The following is a 21,279-nucleotide window of genomic DNA, read 5'->3' on the forward strand; positions in this document are numbered from 1 at the left end:
AGACGATGTGGGATGTCACATAGTCTTTAGGTTGAAAACATGATTTCCAATTCATAGAAGAGGTAAACATTTTGTTTGATTCATAATTGTTTAGTAAACGACATGATAGGATAATCCAAGTGTTTATACGGCAAGAAAAGAAATCAAACCTAGCTGCATCGCACTACTCTGTCCAACTGACTTACTCCCAAATATCACACAACACAAATTTGAACTCACCAACTTTGGGACCATGGCACAGCAAGCTGGTAGAAGAATTCAAAATACGAAAGGAGGGAAAGTAGAAAATATATATTTCACAAATCATTCTTAATCTGCAGCATATTGCTAACAAATTCCGTACATCTTAAATTACATTTTATCACTGCTTCTGATATCTTCAATGATTCGAACCGGGATCAAAAAATTAAAAGACAAAAAAATATATTAAGAAAGAATACCACCAAATTGAGAGGACCGGATTTATATTCAATCCATCCCTTCATTTCCCAGTGCGGGTACACGAAACCCTGCTTGCTCGTTCAGGTCGTAACCATATCCTCTTCCCCTCTCTGTGCCGCCGCGTCAGACAGTTTTTTCCATGTCAACTCTCGCTCTTCTTCTACCTCTCTTGCCCTCACTTCTCTCTCTGCAAACTGCCTCTGGCACTCATCAAACAACTCAGCATCCATTTCCAAAAACATTTTCCGCACATTGACAGTCAGCCCGTGAACGGCTTGGTTCCAGTGGTTTTGGATATTCATCTCCAATGCCTCAAAAATAATTGGTAGTATGACCTTCCGGTTCTGAGCAATTAAATTCACAATGTGTTCATTATTCCATAAGAAGAGTGCCCGTTCCGCAACCTGCATTGTAAATGTGACTTAGAAAAACTTTCAAGGAATGTAATTATTAAGTAAATACAACTTTAAATGTTTTGATTTGGAATCTCGTCCCTTCACCATTTCATAAATGCTAAAGAGTTGAAAGCATTTGTAATGCTTTCATACTGCATGATAGGAATACAACCAAAAGACCACCCATACAGTTACCTCACGTTTCATAGAGATTTTTTCAACAGAATATCAAAATAGAGTCCAATTACCAAGTAAGATCAATTGTCGGCACACCAATATTCACGCCAGGAAGCACAAAAGCTAACTAATTTCACATTTCTTGTTCTGCCATACCAATACTTTCATGAAGACAGCATTTGACAACCTACTAACAAGGGACAAGATAAAATAACAAAAAACGCGTAAAATGAAAAAAAATAAATAAAGCACTTAAATTCAAACCACTGCTGCTGCTCGGCAGAAAAACAAAACATAAATATTAATACTTAAAAACTATAAAAAGCTCATGATCTTTTGGTGCCAACCGCTTGGGCTATTTCATCAGAACATTACATACAGGTTTCAGGTTTCTTAGCAAATCAGGAGTGTTGTCAGCAGGAACTGTCAAAACAATGTCAAATACAGCAAGCATTTTTGCAAAAATACATTGAAGGTAGATTAATCAAGGTGAACTGTTCCTCTTCATAAATTGATCAACATCTTAACTACCCAAGGGATATCAACTTAAAATGTCACTCGAGAAGGTTGCATCCATCATTGATTTTATAATTGATGTCTAATGAACACTTAGTTTTCCCCCATATCATGCCCACCTTCCTGGGGAGTTGTCCTACCTAGCAATCTTGTGCTTTTGTCCCCGTAATATTGATACTATATGATTTCAGATAATCTTAACATGGCCCCTTATGTGATATGTATGTATCTACTTTTCCCATATCAAGTTATATGGTCTCTGTATACTGATAGACTACAATTTGATCCCACACGTCATCTTCTATATTGCTGCATGTCCGCTTATTCAATAGAAACTCAATATGACAAAGATGCTAGTGTTGAGTGCATTCCTAAAACATTAACATAAGAACTATAGCCATCTATAACAAACCCTCTACGGCTCTACCTTCCCCACTTATCAAATGCCAAGAACGAAAAAACCCTCTGTTTCTACGTCAACCCATAAACTAGCGTCCACATTATTGTGTAATTGACTCTTTTTTTTTTCAAGTAACGTATCAACTTTTGACCTTTCCTTTAAAGATGGACGTATGAAAATTACAAAAAGATCACATCGAATGTGAAAGAAACAGGCAAAGCTGCTAAGGCAACAAAAATTATGTACGCAAGGCAGATTTCTCCATTGGAGGAACACAAAAGCAAACACTTATGTGTACCAAAATATAACAGAATGGAAATCACATTAGCATGAGAACTTTAGCCATCTATAACAAACCCTCTACCTTCCCCGCTTATCAAATGCCAAGAACGAAAAATTCTAAGTCAACCCATAAACCAGTCTTCCAAATTATTGTGTAATTGACTTTTTTTTCAAGTCACGTATCAACTTTTGACCTTTCCTTTAAAGATGGACCTATGAAAATTACAAAAAGATCACATCGAACGTAAAAGAAACAGGCAAAGCTGCTAAGGCAACAAAAATTACGTACTCAAGGCAGATTTTTCCCGTTGGAGGAACACGAAAAGTAAACACTTATGTGTACCACAATATAACAGAATGGAAATCACATTAGCATGAGATCAGCAACAAAAGAAAGAGACAATGGGTAAATTTATCAAACTAGAATAAACTGATAAGGCCGCAGTCTCAGGCAAAAAGAGAAACAAGGCAAGGAGAACAATGACGTGGTATTTAACAAAAAAAGTAGCTTTAGAGAGATTGCGGAAAAGTGAATATTGGTTACAATAAATGCACGCTAATGACACTTTCCACACACAGAAGCAGTTTCCATTTGCGCGAGATTTCATATCACAATGCAATTCAACACATTCATACAATGAAATAATGATAAGTACAACGAAAGTGGAACAAATACCGAAATTTAAATCGCAAAAAAAATGGAAAAGGCAAAACTTTTTACCAAGCTAAATACCAATAAATGAAGTTCACAAAATAAGCACTGGGAAAAAAACATTGAGAAACATTTCTCTTAAATAAACCAGCTAAACTGTTAGTTTAAAGCTCCAGCAAAATAAATCCCAGTTTTCCTTACAAACAAATAACCATAATGGATAATTAAATGAAGCAAACCCAATCAAATTTGAAAATATTCCCAAACCTGAAAATGAGAGCTGTTGAGGCAGCGGGCAATCTGTCTGAAAAGTGGAACCATGCACCGCTGAAACTCGGCAGCTTGCGTTGCCTCCAGAACTTCTTCAAGTTCTCCAAGGAAAAGAACTTCCTTCTGACAGTTGGTCACTGGCCAGTATTTCAACAAACCCCTTACAACCGTATCTGCCAACTTGTAATCCTTTTCAACAAACTGGATTATGCAGTAGGAAAGCTGCTGATGATACATACCAATTGACTTCGGCTTATGCAGCGGTATAAGTGCCCGAACAAGAAACAACTTATGCTCCTCTTTCATTGGAAGTGCAAACCCATTAATTATACTCCCAAGAATCTCTAAAAGCTCAGCAATGCCACTGTGCCTCTCGGTCTCATATATAAACCTATAGAATATGTTATTGATGGCTTTCCTGATGAAGGGTCGGTGCACCATGAACTTCCCATATATGCGGTGAAGAATGTTCTTCAAGTACTCGCGCTCACGCGGGTCCTCAGAATCAAACAAATCAAGCAACTTCAACACAAATGAGTGATCAATATAACGCTTGGCAACCTTGGTATCGGTATCAGATGACACAATGTACCTAAGAAGAAGCTCATAAACCAACTGCAAATGAGGCCAGCATGGCTCCAAATAAAGCTCCTCCTCTTCAGGATCGGTATTCTCTTGGCCCGAGTTTTCGTGGGATGCAGGGGGCAAGCACCGAAATATATTAACAGACACCATTTTAATCATCTCCTCCTGACAAGTCTCGGTGATCTTACCCGACCCAGATTGTATAAAATCAACCAATTCCAAAAGGGTTTGACGCTTAATTTCTTTCTCCCTAGGGGTCTTAAGGGTATCAGAAAAATCGAATTGAAAGCAACAAACCTGCAATTTGCGGAGGAACAGGTGCTGGCGCTCCGAGACGGGCACATCACGGAACATAGGGAGAGGCTCGATGGTTCCGGAAGGCGGCAACGCCGTAACACCCACGCCACCCGCGTTGGGCCCAGAAGAAGCTGGCCCAGTCCGGGAGGCGTGGTTCACGACCACATTCGCCGAGACCGCCCCGGAATTGCGGGTTCCGGGCGGCCCGTAACCGTACGAAGAAGGATCATGAGTCTCGGATTTCGAGGGCTTCTTGTTTCCCTTGATGATCTTCTTAAACATAATTTCCCAATGCAGCGACGAATCCTAAACCCTAGAATTGCGGACGGCGATCGATTTGGGAATCGGGAAGCAGCTCTGGCGATGTGGAGGGAATAATTGGCGATTGGCGATGATTTGATTCAGCATGCATGGAACGAGAGCCCTAAATTCTCCACAATCCAATAAAATCCCCGAGTGGTTCTATTCAATCGGCGATATCGGCGTCGGAAAACGAAATTGAAATCGAAAAGGGGCGTGAGGATGCGAAGAAATGTTCCGTCTTAGGAAATAGGAAACGCTGAGTGGTTGTTGGTGGATCCGAATTCAAAGTCATCTGAGTCGGATCGCCGGAATCCGGCGACGTGATCGGACGTTGGTGGTTCCGGCGATCAACCTGATGTGAGAGAGAGAGAGAGAGAGAGAGAGAGAGAGAGAGAGAGAGAGAGGAGGGGGCGGGGTGGGGGAGATAGAGAGAGTGTGTATAGAAATGGAGGGCGGATGATTACGGAGAAAATGAAAAACAAGAGACGTTTAAAGCAACAAAAATGGGGATGATTGCATAAACGCCCTTTATAAATTAAAAAATAATTAAAAAACACTGACAGTTGTTTATTTTTGAGAAATTTTTAATATTTGGGTAAATTACATAAAATTACTTCAACTATTGGACCAGTCATAGTTTTATACTCCACCTTCAAAAAATGTCAATATCATATATCATCATACGAATTTGTTACAATTTCATACATTCCGTCAGTTTGTCTATCAATTCTTCCGTTAAATAGTGACATGACTTAAGACGGGGCTCATTCTCTATTAAAAATTAATTAAATATTAAAAACTAAAATATAAAATCATTTAATAATTTCATGAGGGACCCACCCCCTTATCCCCCTCACCCTTTCTTCCCCGCTCATGTCTTCCCCAAACCCAAAACTAGATCTCACCCCACTCTCGTTTTCTCTGCATCGATCACTACCGCCATTCTCCCTTCGACCTCCCCCACCGCTTCTCCAGCTTTGCTGGCCACCTTCATCTGTCACTCACCCACTCACCCACACCACGCCTTATCCCCCTCACCTTTTCTTCCCCAATTCCACAACCTAGAATCCGATTCAAATCCCTCAATTTTCAAAATTCGTATTTCAAAAAATCGAATACAAGATGAACTGAAGTGACGTCATCACTTATTGTGAAGTGAGCTTGCTTCATGTCTGTAGAGAGAACAGCGATCTTCTTGTGAAGATTGAAGAGGTTAAGGTCCTGAACCGCAACGTCGTGAAGGGTGAGCTAGCCGGAGATGGCGACTATGTTGTTGCAGAGGGAGGAGCAGAAGGAGAGGCAGTTGATGAGGACGGAGATTTTGCCCTTGGTTTTGTATAACAACGAGTTTCAAATGCAGAGGCTAGGTTGGCGGCAATGCCCTTGAGGGCGGTGTGGACGAAATGAGGGAGAGAGTCAAGTGATGGCATGGCGCGGGTGAGGTCGGTGAGTGACAGCTGAAGGTGGTCATCAAAATCAGAGAAACAGTAGGGGAGGTCAAAGGGAGAGTGGTGATAGTGATCTGTGCAGAGAAGACGGGAGCGAGGTGGGATCTGGTTTTGGGTTTGGGGAAGATGGGAGTGGGGAAGAAAGGGTGAGGGGGATAAGGGGTGGGTCCCACATGAAATTATTAAATGATTTTATTCTTTAGTTTTTAATATTTAATTATTTTTTAATAGAGAGTGGACCCCGTCTCAAGCCATATCAATATTTAACGGAAAAATTGATGGACAAACTAACGGAAAGTATGAAATTGTAACAAATTCATAAGATGAGGTATGACATTGACATTGACATTTTTTAAAGATAGGGTATGAAATTGTGACTGGCCAATAGTTGAGGTAGTTTTATGTAATTTACTTTTAATATTTTGTTAGTTAATTCAATCTTAATTTTGTTTTACAACTTAGTACTATGGTTTGGTTTTATTTGTAAGTGTAAGTGACATGTTTTAGGTTCGATTCTTACCAGTCCTTGCTTGGGTTCGGTTATCATTAAATGTATAGGGCCACTTTGGGTATTGAAGTGAAGATACTTGCATAAATATAAACTTCGGGCGTAGAAGAGAAGCCCTTTCTGATACGTCAAAAAAAGAAGCCGATTCTACGCCGTAAAGGAAGCGTGTGCCCAATCACTAACCAGGAGGTGGTGTTCATCAAGCCTTCTCTCCGGACTTAACCTAGACCTTTGTCCGGCCTATAAACCCTTTCTATCTAAGCTAGAGTTCCATGGCTCCTCACTTAGAGAGCACCCCAATCCCATGTGCTTCTCGATATTCTATCCAGCAAGGGGCGCTGCCCTCTCCCTCGCTATTCTCCACCCTCTGACCTTCCTTTCCACATTTCTAAACAATAGGAACAAATGGGACTGAACCTGGCCTCTTTTTCCAAGCTGCCTACGTACCCTTTCTTATGTTAAGGGATCAAGTCGCCAAATTTGAACCACATTGTTGCTCGCCAATTATGAACCTTAATGCACTTTATACCCGTATTGATAATATCATTTGTTAACCAAAAAAATTGTTTTAGTTTTCAAATTTTTTTATTTCTTTTTATACGTGGCATGGAACCATGCAAGATAAATGTGAGATGTGTTTGTTTTGCTCAGGTTAGGGAAGATTTTACCATGTTTATGTTTCCTTGGAGAGAACCTTGGAGTTGGGGTTTGATTGGATCCTTGTAGACGTTGGTGGGCCCCAACTGTATTGAGGATAATTGTTAGGTTAAAATAAAGTAATGTTATTCATATCATGTTTTTATACTATATTTTTATATTACCTTAGGTGGCATTTGATGTGGACAGCCACATCATTTGAAAAATTTGTAAAACCCAGGAAAATGAAGCAAAAAGACTCCTCGTATATCACAATCATCATTTAATGAATTAGTTTTTCTTAATTATTAGTTTATTAAATAATGAACTAAATTTAAAAATCTAATTAATTGAAATGATGTAGCTATCTACATCAAATGCCATCTAAGGTAGTATGAAAATACGGTACAAAAATATAATATGAATAGCATTACTTGTTAAAATATAGTTAAGTTTCTATTTTTAGGTTTGTTCTAATTTTACATAATTTCATGATTTTTTTTTTCTCAACAGAAGCCTAATTTGCTCAATGACATTGGTATTTTGTGCTTTACCCAAAAAAGAAAGAAAGGATCAAATTTATTATCCTGAAAAGAAATAAAATAAAGTAGTTTTTTAAATGTATTTTTTTATATAAGAATACATTATTTGTTTTTGTTAAGATTTTTTGAAAGAATAAGAGTACAATATGATTGAAAAAATAGCATTACAAATACATATCATAAAAAATCCGATTCTAAAAAATCCTTACAAACTAGATCTAAAAAATATTATAATAAAGCATCACCAATCAAAACATTTAAAAAATGAAGATTTTTAAATGAAAAGTAAATTATAAGGCCTTCAAGGAACTAGTACAAGCAAAACCAAACATTAGAGCCTCCCCAGCAAAAGTTGGGCAATATATAATTCAACCTGCATTAGAGGATAAGCTATGCCCATAATTGTATTGTTTTGCTTTGCATACATGAGAAATGTTGAGGAGACTCTCTTAAAAATGAAACTCTTTATGGATTCTTTGTCACTTTATATTTTTGGTACAATATGTTATATTGTTGGCACTAAAATTGATATTATTGTTGGCACTAAAATTGATATTAAACTGTGAGGTGGTAAAGAGTCCATAAAGACTCCCTCTTTGAGAGTCTCCTTAGCATATCTCTTTCGTATATATATACAAGTCATGGACTCGGTTGTACAAGGATATAATTACAAATAGGAGTTAAGTTCCTAACCTTAACACAAAAATTGTTAGAAATGAATATCTTGAAGTGGGCTGTGGAGCCTCCTAGAGATAGAACGTGATTTAAGAAACTACAAGCAACTTGATATTATGTCATTGACACTAAACTTGTTACCACTTTCACAAGATCATGCTTTGGTAATCCATAAGGTACCGTTTGGTACGTGGGACGGGACGGAATAGAGTGGAACAAGGCGTTCCGTCCCACGTTTGGTGCGCCTAAAACGGGTGGAACGAGCTGTTCCACGGGACGAGTTTTGGGTGAATTTTCGTTCCACCTCACCCTCCTGGAACGACTCGTTCCACATCCGTGGAACACAAAATTATAACCTCTCCGTCTCCTTCTTCTTCCTCCTTGTTTCCATCCGAGGGCATCTTTGCTCCCGCTCCGTTCCGTTCCGTCCTGTCCCGTCCCATTCCGTTCCGTCCCGTCCCGTCTGCATACCAAACGATACCTAATGGAACTTATACACATCAGAAATGGCTTCATGGCTCTGCAACTTCTCATGAAAACTAGCAATTGTAACATACTACAAGCACAAAGATTAGAATCTTGAAATAAGACTAAGTGCAGATTTGAAGAAACCAATTTCTCAATTCATCAAGACATTTCGTCCAACTATTAACTTGCAAGATTGCACTAGACAACTGCGTCCAGTTCAGACATGATCTTGAAACCCAGATGATACAGATTAGAACCAATAAACAATTCAACTCTGAAATCACATATTCACACCATAATTTCGAAGGCCCTGAAGTTATCAACAATTTATGAGCAAACCCAGATAATAATGAACCTAAAAATTACAAAATTATGACGAAAACAGTGAAGATCTTAATGGTAGTTCTTAAATTTCTTCAAAACAAGTTATATATAAGTGTTGATAGGGTTGGTACCAATTTGAGAATTGAATTGGGTAATGCATAAGACAAAATAAATTAAGAGGCAATAGAAACTAATGAAAAATACAACAAAAAAGGGGCTGAAGTGCCAATTTAGTTCCTGAACTATCATCTCAATGAAAATTAGGTCCCTGAATTATTTTTTTCAGTAAAATAAGTTCCTAAATTCATTAAAAATTGCTAATTTCATCCATACTATTATATTATTATTATTTTTGGTCGATTACCCTTCAAAGTTAACTCCATATACTTTTTCTTTATGTAAAATTACCAATCTACCCTCCAATGTGTATCACATGCAAGTAAAGTAGTTTAAATTGACGGAAAATTGAAATAGTAGCTTCAAATATAATACTAGGGATGTAATTGGCAGATTTTTATAATTCAATGACTGATTTTTCTAAAAAAAAATAGTTTAGAGATCTAATTTTCACTCATGTGATAATTTAAAGACTAAATTAATAGTTCACCCCCAAAAAAGGTAACGACCCTCAAGATATCCTGGTGGCTCTAGAATCATATTAACTACATTATATTGAATGAAGAAATACAAAATTGATTATAAATATCAGATGAGAAAAGAAATTTAATTAACTATCATACATTATGAACATAACAATTCAATATTCCAGCAGATAAAATCATACATTATCATTTAGCAATGTTTAAGAAAATAAATAAATCAAAGTATGTATTTTTTAAACCCAAAAGATAGCAATTCAGTAATTCAAACTTTTCAGCAAATTCAATATTCCACCTGAGATGCTCACGAATGAGGTGGTGGACATGCAGTCCGTGGTAGAATGATATTGGGCCCCAGCAAACGGGCTGGCTATCAGGGCAAATTCGGCTAGCCCAATGTTCTAGCTTTTTGAGCTCCATTAAATTTTAGCCCAGCTTCCACATGGAGATGATTTTTACTCAAATCAAGCCATATTTTGGCACTTTAGCCCTTTTAACACTTTCCTTTGGAGATTGCCTAAAAGGTTAAGCCATTTCTAACCGGGCCGGCCATAAAGCTATAGACCAAATGATAGACCTTTTTTGACACAAAATTCATTTCCAATAGAGGTTTGAGCCAAAAAACATTGAGACCCACGAAGCCAAAATCCAGCCATATGGCCAGCAGGTTGGCCATCCTTAACCAGCCAGCCCGTTTAGTTGGGCCCAATTGGATTTTTTTTTTGTTTTTAAGATGACATTTAAAAATTCTAATTTTTTTCCTATAAATACCTAAGATATTTTTAAACCATTTTTCACATCTTTTTCACTATTCCATACTATCTTACCTTATTTTACTTTAATTCTTCACAATCTTTTCACCTCAAACACTCTTTTCATACACACCCTTCTTTTATCTCTTCCAATAATCTTTCCTTTAATTTTTTCAATAATTTTTAAATGGCCACATCTTCAAGTGGAACTCAAAATATGTCCGAAAACCTTATTTTAATATTGTAGTTTAATTCAATTAACCAATAAAATTAAAGAACAAACTTAAAATAATAAATTATTGAGGGGACTAAAAAATAGTCCCATATAGTTGAAGATGGCATATAAATATAGCATGACACTGTTCATTAAAAAATAATTTATTGTAGGGCTATAATCTGGACGAAAGCTAAACATAATCCCTTTGGTTAGAGATGGGTATAGAATGATGATCCTCTCCAGATCCTCTTTGTGAGGATCCTGAAGATCCTTACATCGTGTTCATTCATCGTATATCATGCGATCAAAAATCATTTTAAATATTTTTATTTAAAATTAAATATAAACAGTATCTGACGAAAACTGACCGCACGATATACGATAAATAGACACAATGCGAGGATCTCCAGGATCCTCACAAAGAGGATCCTTTCGTATTTATAAATATGTAATCCCAACAAACTTGTCCTTGTCATTTGTATGGTAAGGAATGAATTTTAGTACTGAAAGTGGACCCAAATGTTGAAAACTAACTGGAAGGGACTCTCAACTAAATTTTATTTGATGAAAGCAGATAAATATTTTGAGGTTAGCAATCTAATTAATGTATTAAACTAAGCCCTAATAAGAAAGAGGTCTCTGTCGTTATTCATATACATGATAGGAATTATGTTGCCATCTTTAAAAATTTGGTTTAAAAGTTTAGTCTCTCTAACATTATTCTAATTAAAATAATTAATTCTAACTGGAGAATTTACAAGAGGGTCGACACGTGTACAAGCAAGAAAACGCACTGTCTCATGTGAAGACTTGGTCATTACTCATGAACTATATATTTGTGCAAGAATCATTTGGTAAATTTAGATTTGTCTAATAAATTTGGTTGGCTAAGGCCTAAACAAGCTAACAAGATTCTTCATTCAATAATTTAGGCATTTTAATTATGGTTCCTTGCTGTGGAGCTTAAACTTTTAATTAACTCTAGATTTATGATACACAAAATTTAAAAGGAAGTAGACATTAGACTTGAGATTTAAGAGATTGTTTGATAACTATTTGATTTTTAGCTTTTCAGTTTTTTATAAAACTTGTTTACTAATTACTTTCAGTTTTCAAAACAATAAAAACTACAAATTCAAAAGAGTATGAACGTTTGATAACCATTTCAGTTTTAACTTTAAAAAACGGTAAATAAGATGCACATACAAAAACATGCCATGCAAATAAAGAACGCATTTTAACCCTTTAATTTAAGCATTTGATTTGGGCTGGGCTGAAATGTTATAACTCATCGGGCAGAGCCTTCTCATTTAAGCTATATTTTTTTAGGCCACTTTTCCTAACATGGACCAGCAAGAGAATTTGAAAATAAATAAATAACTGATTTGGAAGTGCTTTTAAATAACCGCAAAAGTTTTTGGTGAAAATATTTTTTTTTAAACTAATCATTAGTAAAAATCCAAGCGAATTCCAGAAAAGCACTTTAAATGCTTCATGTAAGAAGCACACCAAAAAGCACTTAAAGTGTTTTTGAAATCCAAAATCAAATTCACCAAAAGCTTTCAATAAATTTAAAAGAACTTCCAAACGAGTCCAAAGATATTCAAATTTCACACTCTTTGTAGCTTCTCACACAATCATCTTTATTTCTAACCACTGGATTGAATAAATCAAACACAGTCAAGATTAAGCAGGAGTATGTAAAAAGAGCAAACACGATCAAGATTAAACAGGAGTATGTAAGAAGTTAAAAGAGTGTGTTTACCATTTCCCTAAATAAGTAAATCTCTAAACATTCCCTAATGAAACAAGGAGATGTAGCTTATATAGTTAATAATATCTAGAATTTTTCTTTCATACTCTGTTTATCATTAAATGATACGGGTAGTTGATGGTATGGATTGAAAAACCTTATTAGAAAACTTCAATCTAACGACATTGAAAGTCGTATCATATAATGATAAGGAGTATGAAAATCGGACCCTAATGTCTACTATTAAACTCGAGGTACTATTCCTCCTTTCCCTTAAAAAAAAGAAAAAAAGAACACCTATCCTCCACATTCTTTTGGCATCCATCAAAAGAAATGTTTCTCTCTATTTTCTTTTATCGACATAAGTGTTCCTCTCTTTTACCCAAAGAAACCAACAGTTTAGCTTGATTTAGCACAACCAAACTTATGGATGGTCAATCTGTTTGCAAGAAAGTTGGTGAGACATGCATGCATGGATATGGAGATAATAAGGCTTTCTTTCTTTCTTTCGTGTTGATTCACGTGTTTGCATAACACCACAACAACTACTCAGAGGCTCATAGCAGCCACTCCTTACCATATACATGAACTCAATGACTAGTATCTGATTTATGAAAGAGGATTCTCTTCCATTCTCTCCCCTCCGTTACGATTAAGCCACACACTTATATATATATATATATATATATATATATAAAAGATGAAGGATCATGCAACACAGAGTTATCTTGTGGATGTCGGCAACTGTAAACATTATTTCCCATGGACATGCATGCATCCCAGCGAGTAATAAAGGGAGGATGTTCAAAATTTAGTCATGAATCCTTACACATTTTTGTTCGTATGATTTAGAATAGAAGAAGTATAGAAACTCAAAATTATGTTAAAACTGGTCATTTAACGAGAAATATGGTCAAGCATATCAATTGCTCTCATGATTGTCATAATGTGGCATTCATTAAAGTTAAATTCCTAGGTTGATAAGTTGGTTAGTTAGGAGGTAATAATGAGTCACCATCTGATGAGGATGAAAGGGTGTTAAGTTAGCATCCAACAATAGTCGAAATTCTAAAACTAGCCGTTTTGTACTCACTTGGCTAAAATGGTCTTTAAGATTGGTATAACTGCTCATTTTAGTCGCTGAGATTTGAAATTGACAAAATGACAAAAATACCGTCAATTTAATAAACAATGGGCCAACATGATTTGACAAAATTTGAGTGTATTGTTGTCATTTTTCCTTTATTTAAAGGAGATTTTTCACAAAATGATTGACGGTGGACAAACTCAAAGACCAATTCTATCAATTTTAAATCTCAGGGACCAAATTAAGGAGTTATGTCAATCTCATAGACAATTTTAACTAAAAGCCTAATAAATATCACCTTCGATAATTACCAACTCCAACTTTCAGGTAGTACATAAATGCAAGGATAATGAAGGCGATACTTTACTAAATGAGTTGGATCGTTATGGGAGTAGTGACATAGAATCACTTTGTTGCTTCTCAAAAGTTGGTTATGTACTCGAAACCGAAGCAAAATAGACAGAAAATCAAACAAAAGTGAGACACTTCAAAAAGGTCTAGGACTACATAATCCATAAAGCAAACGAACGCAGAGACCCAAATGAGAATATGAAGTATAAATTCAAAATTATGCTATAATTTACTCTTTTTACATATAGTGTAGTGTGTTAGCTGACATATCAATGGTGTCACTCAAACAACAATTTTCTACGATGAACGGTTTCCCACCTTTCCTAGTAATTAATCGACTCGGATTCCGTCACTTCAGTATCTCAGCTAAACCAAATTTTTGACATCAATAAATAGTATATAAATAAGTTTACAGTACCATTTTCCAAATCGCAAGAAAGAAACTACTGACCAATATTGGAATACGTTAATATTTAGGAGAAAAGGAATGAAAATATTTTGTAATTATTGTTGGATTTATTCAACATAGATCAACCATAAATGGTCTATTATATGTAATAGGAATGTATAAGTTGGAGATCAGTTAAGTTGCGATTTGATTTCCTTATATCAACCCTACATTATAAGTAGGTTTTGATTGAATCCTTGATAATATATGATTATGATATTTTACTTGAGAGCCAAGAAAGGAGAGTGTTAGTTTTCCCTTATGGACGGAATCTAAGACATTTTGGCTAGTATATAAACACCGGTCCCTGCTAACCCTAGACACGACAACTAAGGCTTCCCATAGAGCATTGTCATCAAGCTAGGAGTTTGCAGAAGAGTTGGTGTTTTCTCTTCATCACGGCAAACGTATGGTGTTCTCTCAATCACGCATTGTTTGCATGGCTGGTGCACCTTCAACAAGTAAGTGCTTCATATAAATTTTATATAAATGTATATCTTGTGTCTTGATCATACAAACAATATGGATAACAATTATTAGAGTCATGTTTTAGGAAGGATATCATGTCCTTTATTGTTTCCTTGGAGAATAAGGATTGTATTATGTATATATATTTAGAATATGGAATACATGAAAATTAAGCCGTAATATTCAATTTGGCATCAGAGCCAAGCGTAACCCTAAAACTCCCACCGCGTCGTTGCTACCGTGAAACCAGAAAAAAAATTCCAGCAAATCTGTGATCTCTACCGCAACCCTGCAATAAGCCAAGACTACTACTTGTGAGTGTCCTAGTATTGCTATCGTAGGGGAACAAACTCATAGCAGGTTATGCCGCTACACTCCTACAGCAAAATTGACTACTTGATGCGTGCGTCTGTGTATTATGTGGTCGTGATCAATGGCAGGTAACCAAGGAAAGGTTGGTTTAAAGTTGGAGGGTATGGCGTCTGGCTCTACCCAAGGGTTAGTCGTCAATCTGGTGGTTATCCAAAGTGATGTTTCGGCTGTACCAAGTATTGTAAAACTTAATGGTCAAACTATCATCTGTGGTCCCAGGTATTCGAGATGCATATTGTTAGACGTGGTAAGAAAGGGTTCGTGATAGGGAGCGTCAAAGAGCCCAAGGACAGTGCCAAGTATGAAGCTTGGGAAACGGGGAATGCAATTGTGAAATGGTGGTTGATTAATTCCATGGATCCTACCATCATGTGATTTTTCATTCATCTTCGTACCGCTAAAGAAGTCTGGGAAGAAGTTGCTTAAACGTATTATGATGGGTTTGATATTTGTTAGATTTATGAGTTGAAGGTGAAGTCATTCAGACTTCGCCAGGAAGAGAGACCTATCGGTGTATACTATGCCGATCTCAAAGCTGTTTGGTAAGAATTGGATCAAAGAATACCAATCAAGATGGAGTGTGCTATTGACTTGAAGACACTCCGAGAAGAAATTCAACTGGACTATGCGTATGCTTTCCTAGCAGGGCTTGATGATATTTTTGACAAAGTGCATAGTTATATTTTGAGAACTCAACCTTTACCATCTATGGATGAGGTATTTTTCGTTGTTAGGCGAGAAGCACAACACCATGCAACTATAATGGGAAGTAGTGGCATGGGGAACCAAGGAGGAGCTCCTCCCGTAGCTATGGTATCACGGCCACCTTCGGGTAGCTGGCCCTTTAACCCATCTCCAACGGCCAATTCTTGGCTATTCACTCGAGAAACAAGGATGATTTGAGTGCACTTTTTATGGGCAAACTCGTCATACAAAGGATACATGTTTTTAGAAACATGGAGTACCTGAATGGTTCCCCAAATTGAAGAAAAAATTACGTGCCAATGAGTGAGCTGCTAATGGAGCAAGTGGAAGTCGTGCATCCGTTGCCATTACCACCAAGGATGATGTACCTACTGTACCCACCGTACCCTTCTCGAATGACCTGAGTCAAAGCTTGTTGACTAAGACCACTCCTAGTGAAAACACAGCTACTCCAGGTATTATGGGGCGTGTTCTTTTAGCCTCTGATATGGAACATCATATAGGTTGGATTCTAGACTCGGGTGCAATCGATCATATGACTTTTGATAAGAATTTATTTACTAGCATGACAACATGTCCACGGAAGTGTATAGCAACTACTAACGGAACAACAACACCAGTTTTGGGTGCTGGCACGGTGAACCTCACGCCGACCTTTCCCCTTCATCATTGCCTGCTTATTCCCTCGTTGTCTCATAATTTGTTATCTATTCCTCAAGTTACTAAGCAATTAGATTGTGTTGTACTTATGTATCCACTGTTTTGTTTACTTTAGGATATTCAGACCAAGGAGATAATTGGGTGTGGCACTAAGAGAGATGGGTTATATTATGTTGATGACGCTGTTCCTAGCAGAGCTAATGCAATTCAAGCATAATGTACTAATAAGTTTGGTTATTGCATTGTCGATTAGGACATGCTTTATTTGGTTATTTAAGGAGTATGTTGCCTAGTTTATTTCATGAAATAAAAGAATCAGCAAAGAGTCATTGCTCTTCGTTCCCTCCTAGTATGAATAAAAGATTGTTTCCTTTTGATCTTGTGCACTCGGATGTTTGGGGTCCCTCTCCTATTAATACTTTGTTCGGAGTTAAATGGTTTGTTACCTTTGTTGATGATTGCACTCGTATGACTTGGATTTTTGTGATGAAAAATAAAAGTGAATTGAGTATGGTGTTTCGGTCTTTTTCTCAAATGGTGGCAACACAATATTCCTCTGTTATTAAAGTTCTCTGCTCTGATAATGGTGGAGAGTATATTGGTTCCGAGTTGTCCGGCTTTCTTCGGAATCAAGGAATCCTACATGAGACTACTTGTCCTCATACCCCACAACAAAATGGGGTTGTTGAGAGAAAGAACCGTCACATCCTTGAAAGTGCCCGTGCCTTGCTCATTGGTGAGTTCGTACCTAAACGGTTTTGGCTTGAAGCTGTCACCTATGTAGTGTATATCATTAACCGTATGCCATCTTAGGTTGTGGACTTTCATACACCTCTCCAAGTGTTGACAAATTTTGTACCCATAATATTGACCAATAATCTTACTCCTCGTGTATTCGAGTATGTAGCCTATATTCATATTCACAAGATTCATTGGAGTAAGTTAAATCCGTGTGCTCACCAATGTGTTTTTCTGGGATTTGCTCCTTAACAAAAAGGGTATAAGTGCTACCATCCTGAAACTCGCCATATGTATGTGATCATGAATGTTTCTTTTTCTGAATCCGAGTTTTTTTATGCTTCGATTCCACCATTTTTCGATCACCAGGGGAAGATTGCTAGTGGTGATCTTGGATGGTTGGAAATATACAGCTCAGGAGGAGCATTTGGTGATAAAAAAATTAGTGAAAGCTTTCAGCAAGAGAATAGAGGTAGTGGATCTTGGCAAGACACTATAGAGAATATGAGCAGTATTCAGTGGACAAACACCGAATCAGCTGGGTCTTCTCGACAAGGAGCTGCCGAGTGTGATGTAGAGTTTTGGTAGGGAATTGTTGAACCAGTTATGCTGCTCCAACAACTATTAGCTATCGAACACACAACCCCCTCTCTCTCGAGCTCGATAGTGCCACCTAATGTGTCTTCTTTGAATATTCTTGAGGTAAGTACTACTGATGCTCATGTAACTAATCCATATAACATTATGAGTACATATAAGTTGCCACCAAGGCAAAATCGTGGTGTTATTCCCGATAGGTTTTCTCCTGAAGGGAAAGTGAAGTATCCAATAACTAACTATGTGTCATGATCAAGCCTTGCACTGGAACATCAAGCCTGGGTAAGTAATGTGGAACCAATCCAAGCACCAACCCGAGTTAAGGAGGCTTTGAAGGATTCTAAATGGGCTGCTGCAATGGATGAAGAAATGATGGCACTACATAAGAATGATACATGGGAGGTAATGGAGCTACCCAAAGGAAAGAAACCGGTTGGGTGTAAATAGGTCTTTACGATTAAATACAAGGCAGACAAATCGTAGACAGGTATAAAGCAAGGTTAGTAGCAAAGGGTTATACTCAAACTTATGGTGTTGACTATCAGGAAACTTTTTCTCCAGTAATGAAGATGAATACGGTACGAGTTCTGATTTCTGATTTCTTTAGCTTTAAACTTGAATTAGCCATTGAAACAGTTTGATGTGAAAAATGCTTTTCTTCATGGGCACTTGGAAGAAGAGGTATATATGGATTTTCCTCTTGGGTACAATGCTGAAGGGAAAACCGGAGTATGTAGATTGCGAAAGTCACTCTATGGACTTAAGCAATCATCTCGTGCATGGTTTGGTAGATTTACTTAGGTTATGAAGAGGATTGGGTATTATCAAAGTCATTCGGATCATACATTATTTGTGAAACGGGGAAGTGGTAAAGTGGCAGCCTTAATTATTTACGTGGATGACATGATAATAACATGCGATGATTCGGAAGAAAGCCTGAGAAAGTACTCCGAGTCGTTGACTTCTGATGCCGACTTGAGCAGTAGCTTGTATCTTATAACCTTACAAGTCATGACTACTAGTGCGACTTCAATAAAAAAATAGCTGGCACAAATGAGAGAAGCAATCGTAAGGCTGACAAGGACCGTGGAGGAAAATGACTTGCAGATTGCTACACTCGTCAACCGTTTGGAGGCGCAGCACGACGAGAAAGCTGACTCGAAGGTTGATCCACCAAATGAGGAAACTGATGAAAATGAGGAGCCTCTGATAGACAAAGCTAAGGAGAAGCTAGAGATGGACCGAGCTAAGACACTCATGAAATCTCTCTCTCTATCCAACAGCTGCAAGAGATGATCACAAGCATGATCAAGGCGCACTATGAAGGTAGCTTGCATGACTTTGTGTTGTATTCAAAGTCTTACTTTAGAAAGATTGACACCTTGAGGATGCCAAGGGGTTATTAGCCGCCAAAATTCAAGTAATTCGATTGAAAAGGCAATCCTAAACAACATATTGCCCATTTCATCGAAACCTGCAACAATACTAGGACGGAGGGAGACTACTTCGTCAAGCAGTTCGTGTGCTCGCTAAAAGGTAACATTTTTTTACTAGTATATCGACCTCGAGCCCGAGTCCATTAACAGTTGAGATTATCTTGAAAGGGAATTCCTCAACTGCTTCTATAGCACTCGCCACACTGTAAGCATGCTGGAGTTGGCGAGTACAAAGCAGTGGAAGGACGAACCTGTCATCTATTACATCAATAGGTGGCGTTTATTAAGTCTGGATTGTAAAGATCGGCTTTTTGAAACCTTCGTCATTGAGATGTACATTCAAGGCATGCACTGAAGATTACATTACATCCTCCAAGGCAAAAAGCTGAGAACGTTTGAGGAGTTGGTAACTCGGTCCCATGACATAGAGCTGAGTTTTGCTAATCATGGGAACAAGGAGCCAATCACTAACTTCAAGAAGGATAAGGTGTTTGCTCTAAAGATAGACAAGACTTGAAAGAAGCCCGCCAAGGAAGCTTTTACCATCAACACTACTCCCATCAAGACCTCATTTATGCCCGTTAAGATCTCCTCCAAAAACAAAACGAAGGAGATAAAGAGAGATGAGCCTTCTCGCACCCAAGATAAGTACAAAAACATCTTAAGGGAACTGTAGTAAAAGACGTACCCTTTTCCTGACTCTGACGTGGCTGCAATGCTAGACGACTTGCTAGAAAAGAAGGTAATTGAGTTACCTGAATGCAAGCGCCCCGAATAGATGAATCACGTTAACGAGCCTAAGTACGACAAGTATCATCATATCGTGAGTCCTATTAGCAAGTGCTTCATCCTCAAAGAGCTCATGATGAAGCTAGCACAACAAGGGCAGATCAAGCTTGACCTTAAAGACACGGCCGCAACATAAACTACCACGATTGTGTTTAGATTTTTCGATTTCGTGCCTCTCCAAGTGACGCATCACCACTCCCATCCATGCTCAAACCACACAGCACTTTCAGTACACCCATCACTGGAGGCAAGCGACCAAAATGCGCCTACCGATGAAGAAGAATGATGGACATGGGTGACCTAGAAAAGGATAAGGAAGCCAAAACCACAAGCCACAAAGCCAAAGGTTGAATAAGGGATAAAGTACTGCCGTCGCAACAATAGGAAGCCCAAAAGGAGCGTAAGAGCTATTAAGCCAACATACGTAGGGGAACCTATAGAGCAAAAGTCGCGCATTCCCGTTTCCTTGCATGAGTACTTCCCAAAGGACTTCTTCCAACAGTGTACTAACGCTGCCTGTCGGATGGTTGAAGTGGAGATAGAAGAGCCTTCAAAAGGCAAAGTTATCGTCATCGAGGAAGAGAAGACCTTTACACCCAAAGAAATCCTACCAACATACTTTAGCATCGAGGAAGCATTACTATCGCCCAAGGAGATGCGAAAAGCATTAGTAACGGTCTTGGCGAGTTCTGACGACCACGAAGTGCAAGAAAGCAAGGACGAAGGCATGAAGCTTCGGCCACATGTTGTGTTGCCTATGACATAATTAACTTCACTGATAAGGACTTACTGCTAGGGTCAAAGCCTCACAACCGTCATTTCTTCATCTTTAGCTATGTGAGAAAGAACAAAATCAACCGCGTGTTTGTGGATGATGGGTCAGCCCTAAACATTATGCCAAAGTCAACAATGACCACAATCGCCATCAAGGTGGATGAACTATCCCAAAGCCACCTCCTAAGGTTTTAACCAAGGAGGAAAAAGAGCGATGGGCATGATCCGAGTGGAGATAACCATTGGCGAACTCAAATTAAGCACGATATTCCATGTGATTGATGCAAGAACTTCTTACAGCTTGCTCTTAGGAAGGCCTTAAATCCACGAGAATGTAGTGGTGCTGTCCACCCTTCATCAATGCTTGAAGTTCTACCGAGAAGAAGTAAAGGTGATACAAGGTGACACCAAGCCATTCACCGAATCTGAATCACACTTCACGGATGCCAAGTTCTACATGGATGAAGACATGATGCTCGAAGCTCTTCCAAAAGAAATCAAATCCACAAGCAAAGTCGCACCTAAGAAATAAGAGTGGCAAGCCATGCCCAAGAAATAAGAAGGGGAAGTCGTGCCATCTTCAAGAAAAAACAACAATAAGCTTGCTAAGCCCA

General features: G+C 37.9%; 1 protein-coding gene across 1 annotated transcript; it reads right to left on the reverse strand.

The window, feature by feature from the left end:
• Nucleotides 1–271: 271 nt before the first annotated feature.
• On the reverse strand, nucleotides 272–4,824 carry LOC148697444 (serine/threonine protein phosphatase 2A 57 kDa regulatory subunit B' beta isoform-like). The gene is made up of 2 exons (XM_088692475.1): nucleotides 3,131–4,824; nucleotides 272–845 (listed from the first exon to the last, which is right to left on the reverse strand). Exons 1-2 carry the CDS (start codon nucleotides 4,295–4,297, stop codon nucleotides 522–524), a joined length of 1,491 nt encoding a protein of 496 aa, XP_088548601.1. The 5' UTR covers nucleotides 4,298–4,824; the 3' UTR covers nucleotides 272–521.
• Between the last annotated feature and the right edge of the window lie 16,455 nt (nucleotides 4,825–21,279).

Source organism: Pyrus communis, chromosome 4 (genome assembly GCF_041283825.1).
Source record: "Pyrus communis isolate YQ-2024b chromosome 4, ASM4128382v1, whole genome shotgun sequence".
NCBI lineage: Eukaryota > Viridiplantae > Streptophyta > Magnoliopsida > Rosales > Rosaceae > Pyrus > Pyrus communis.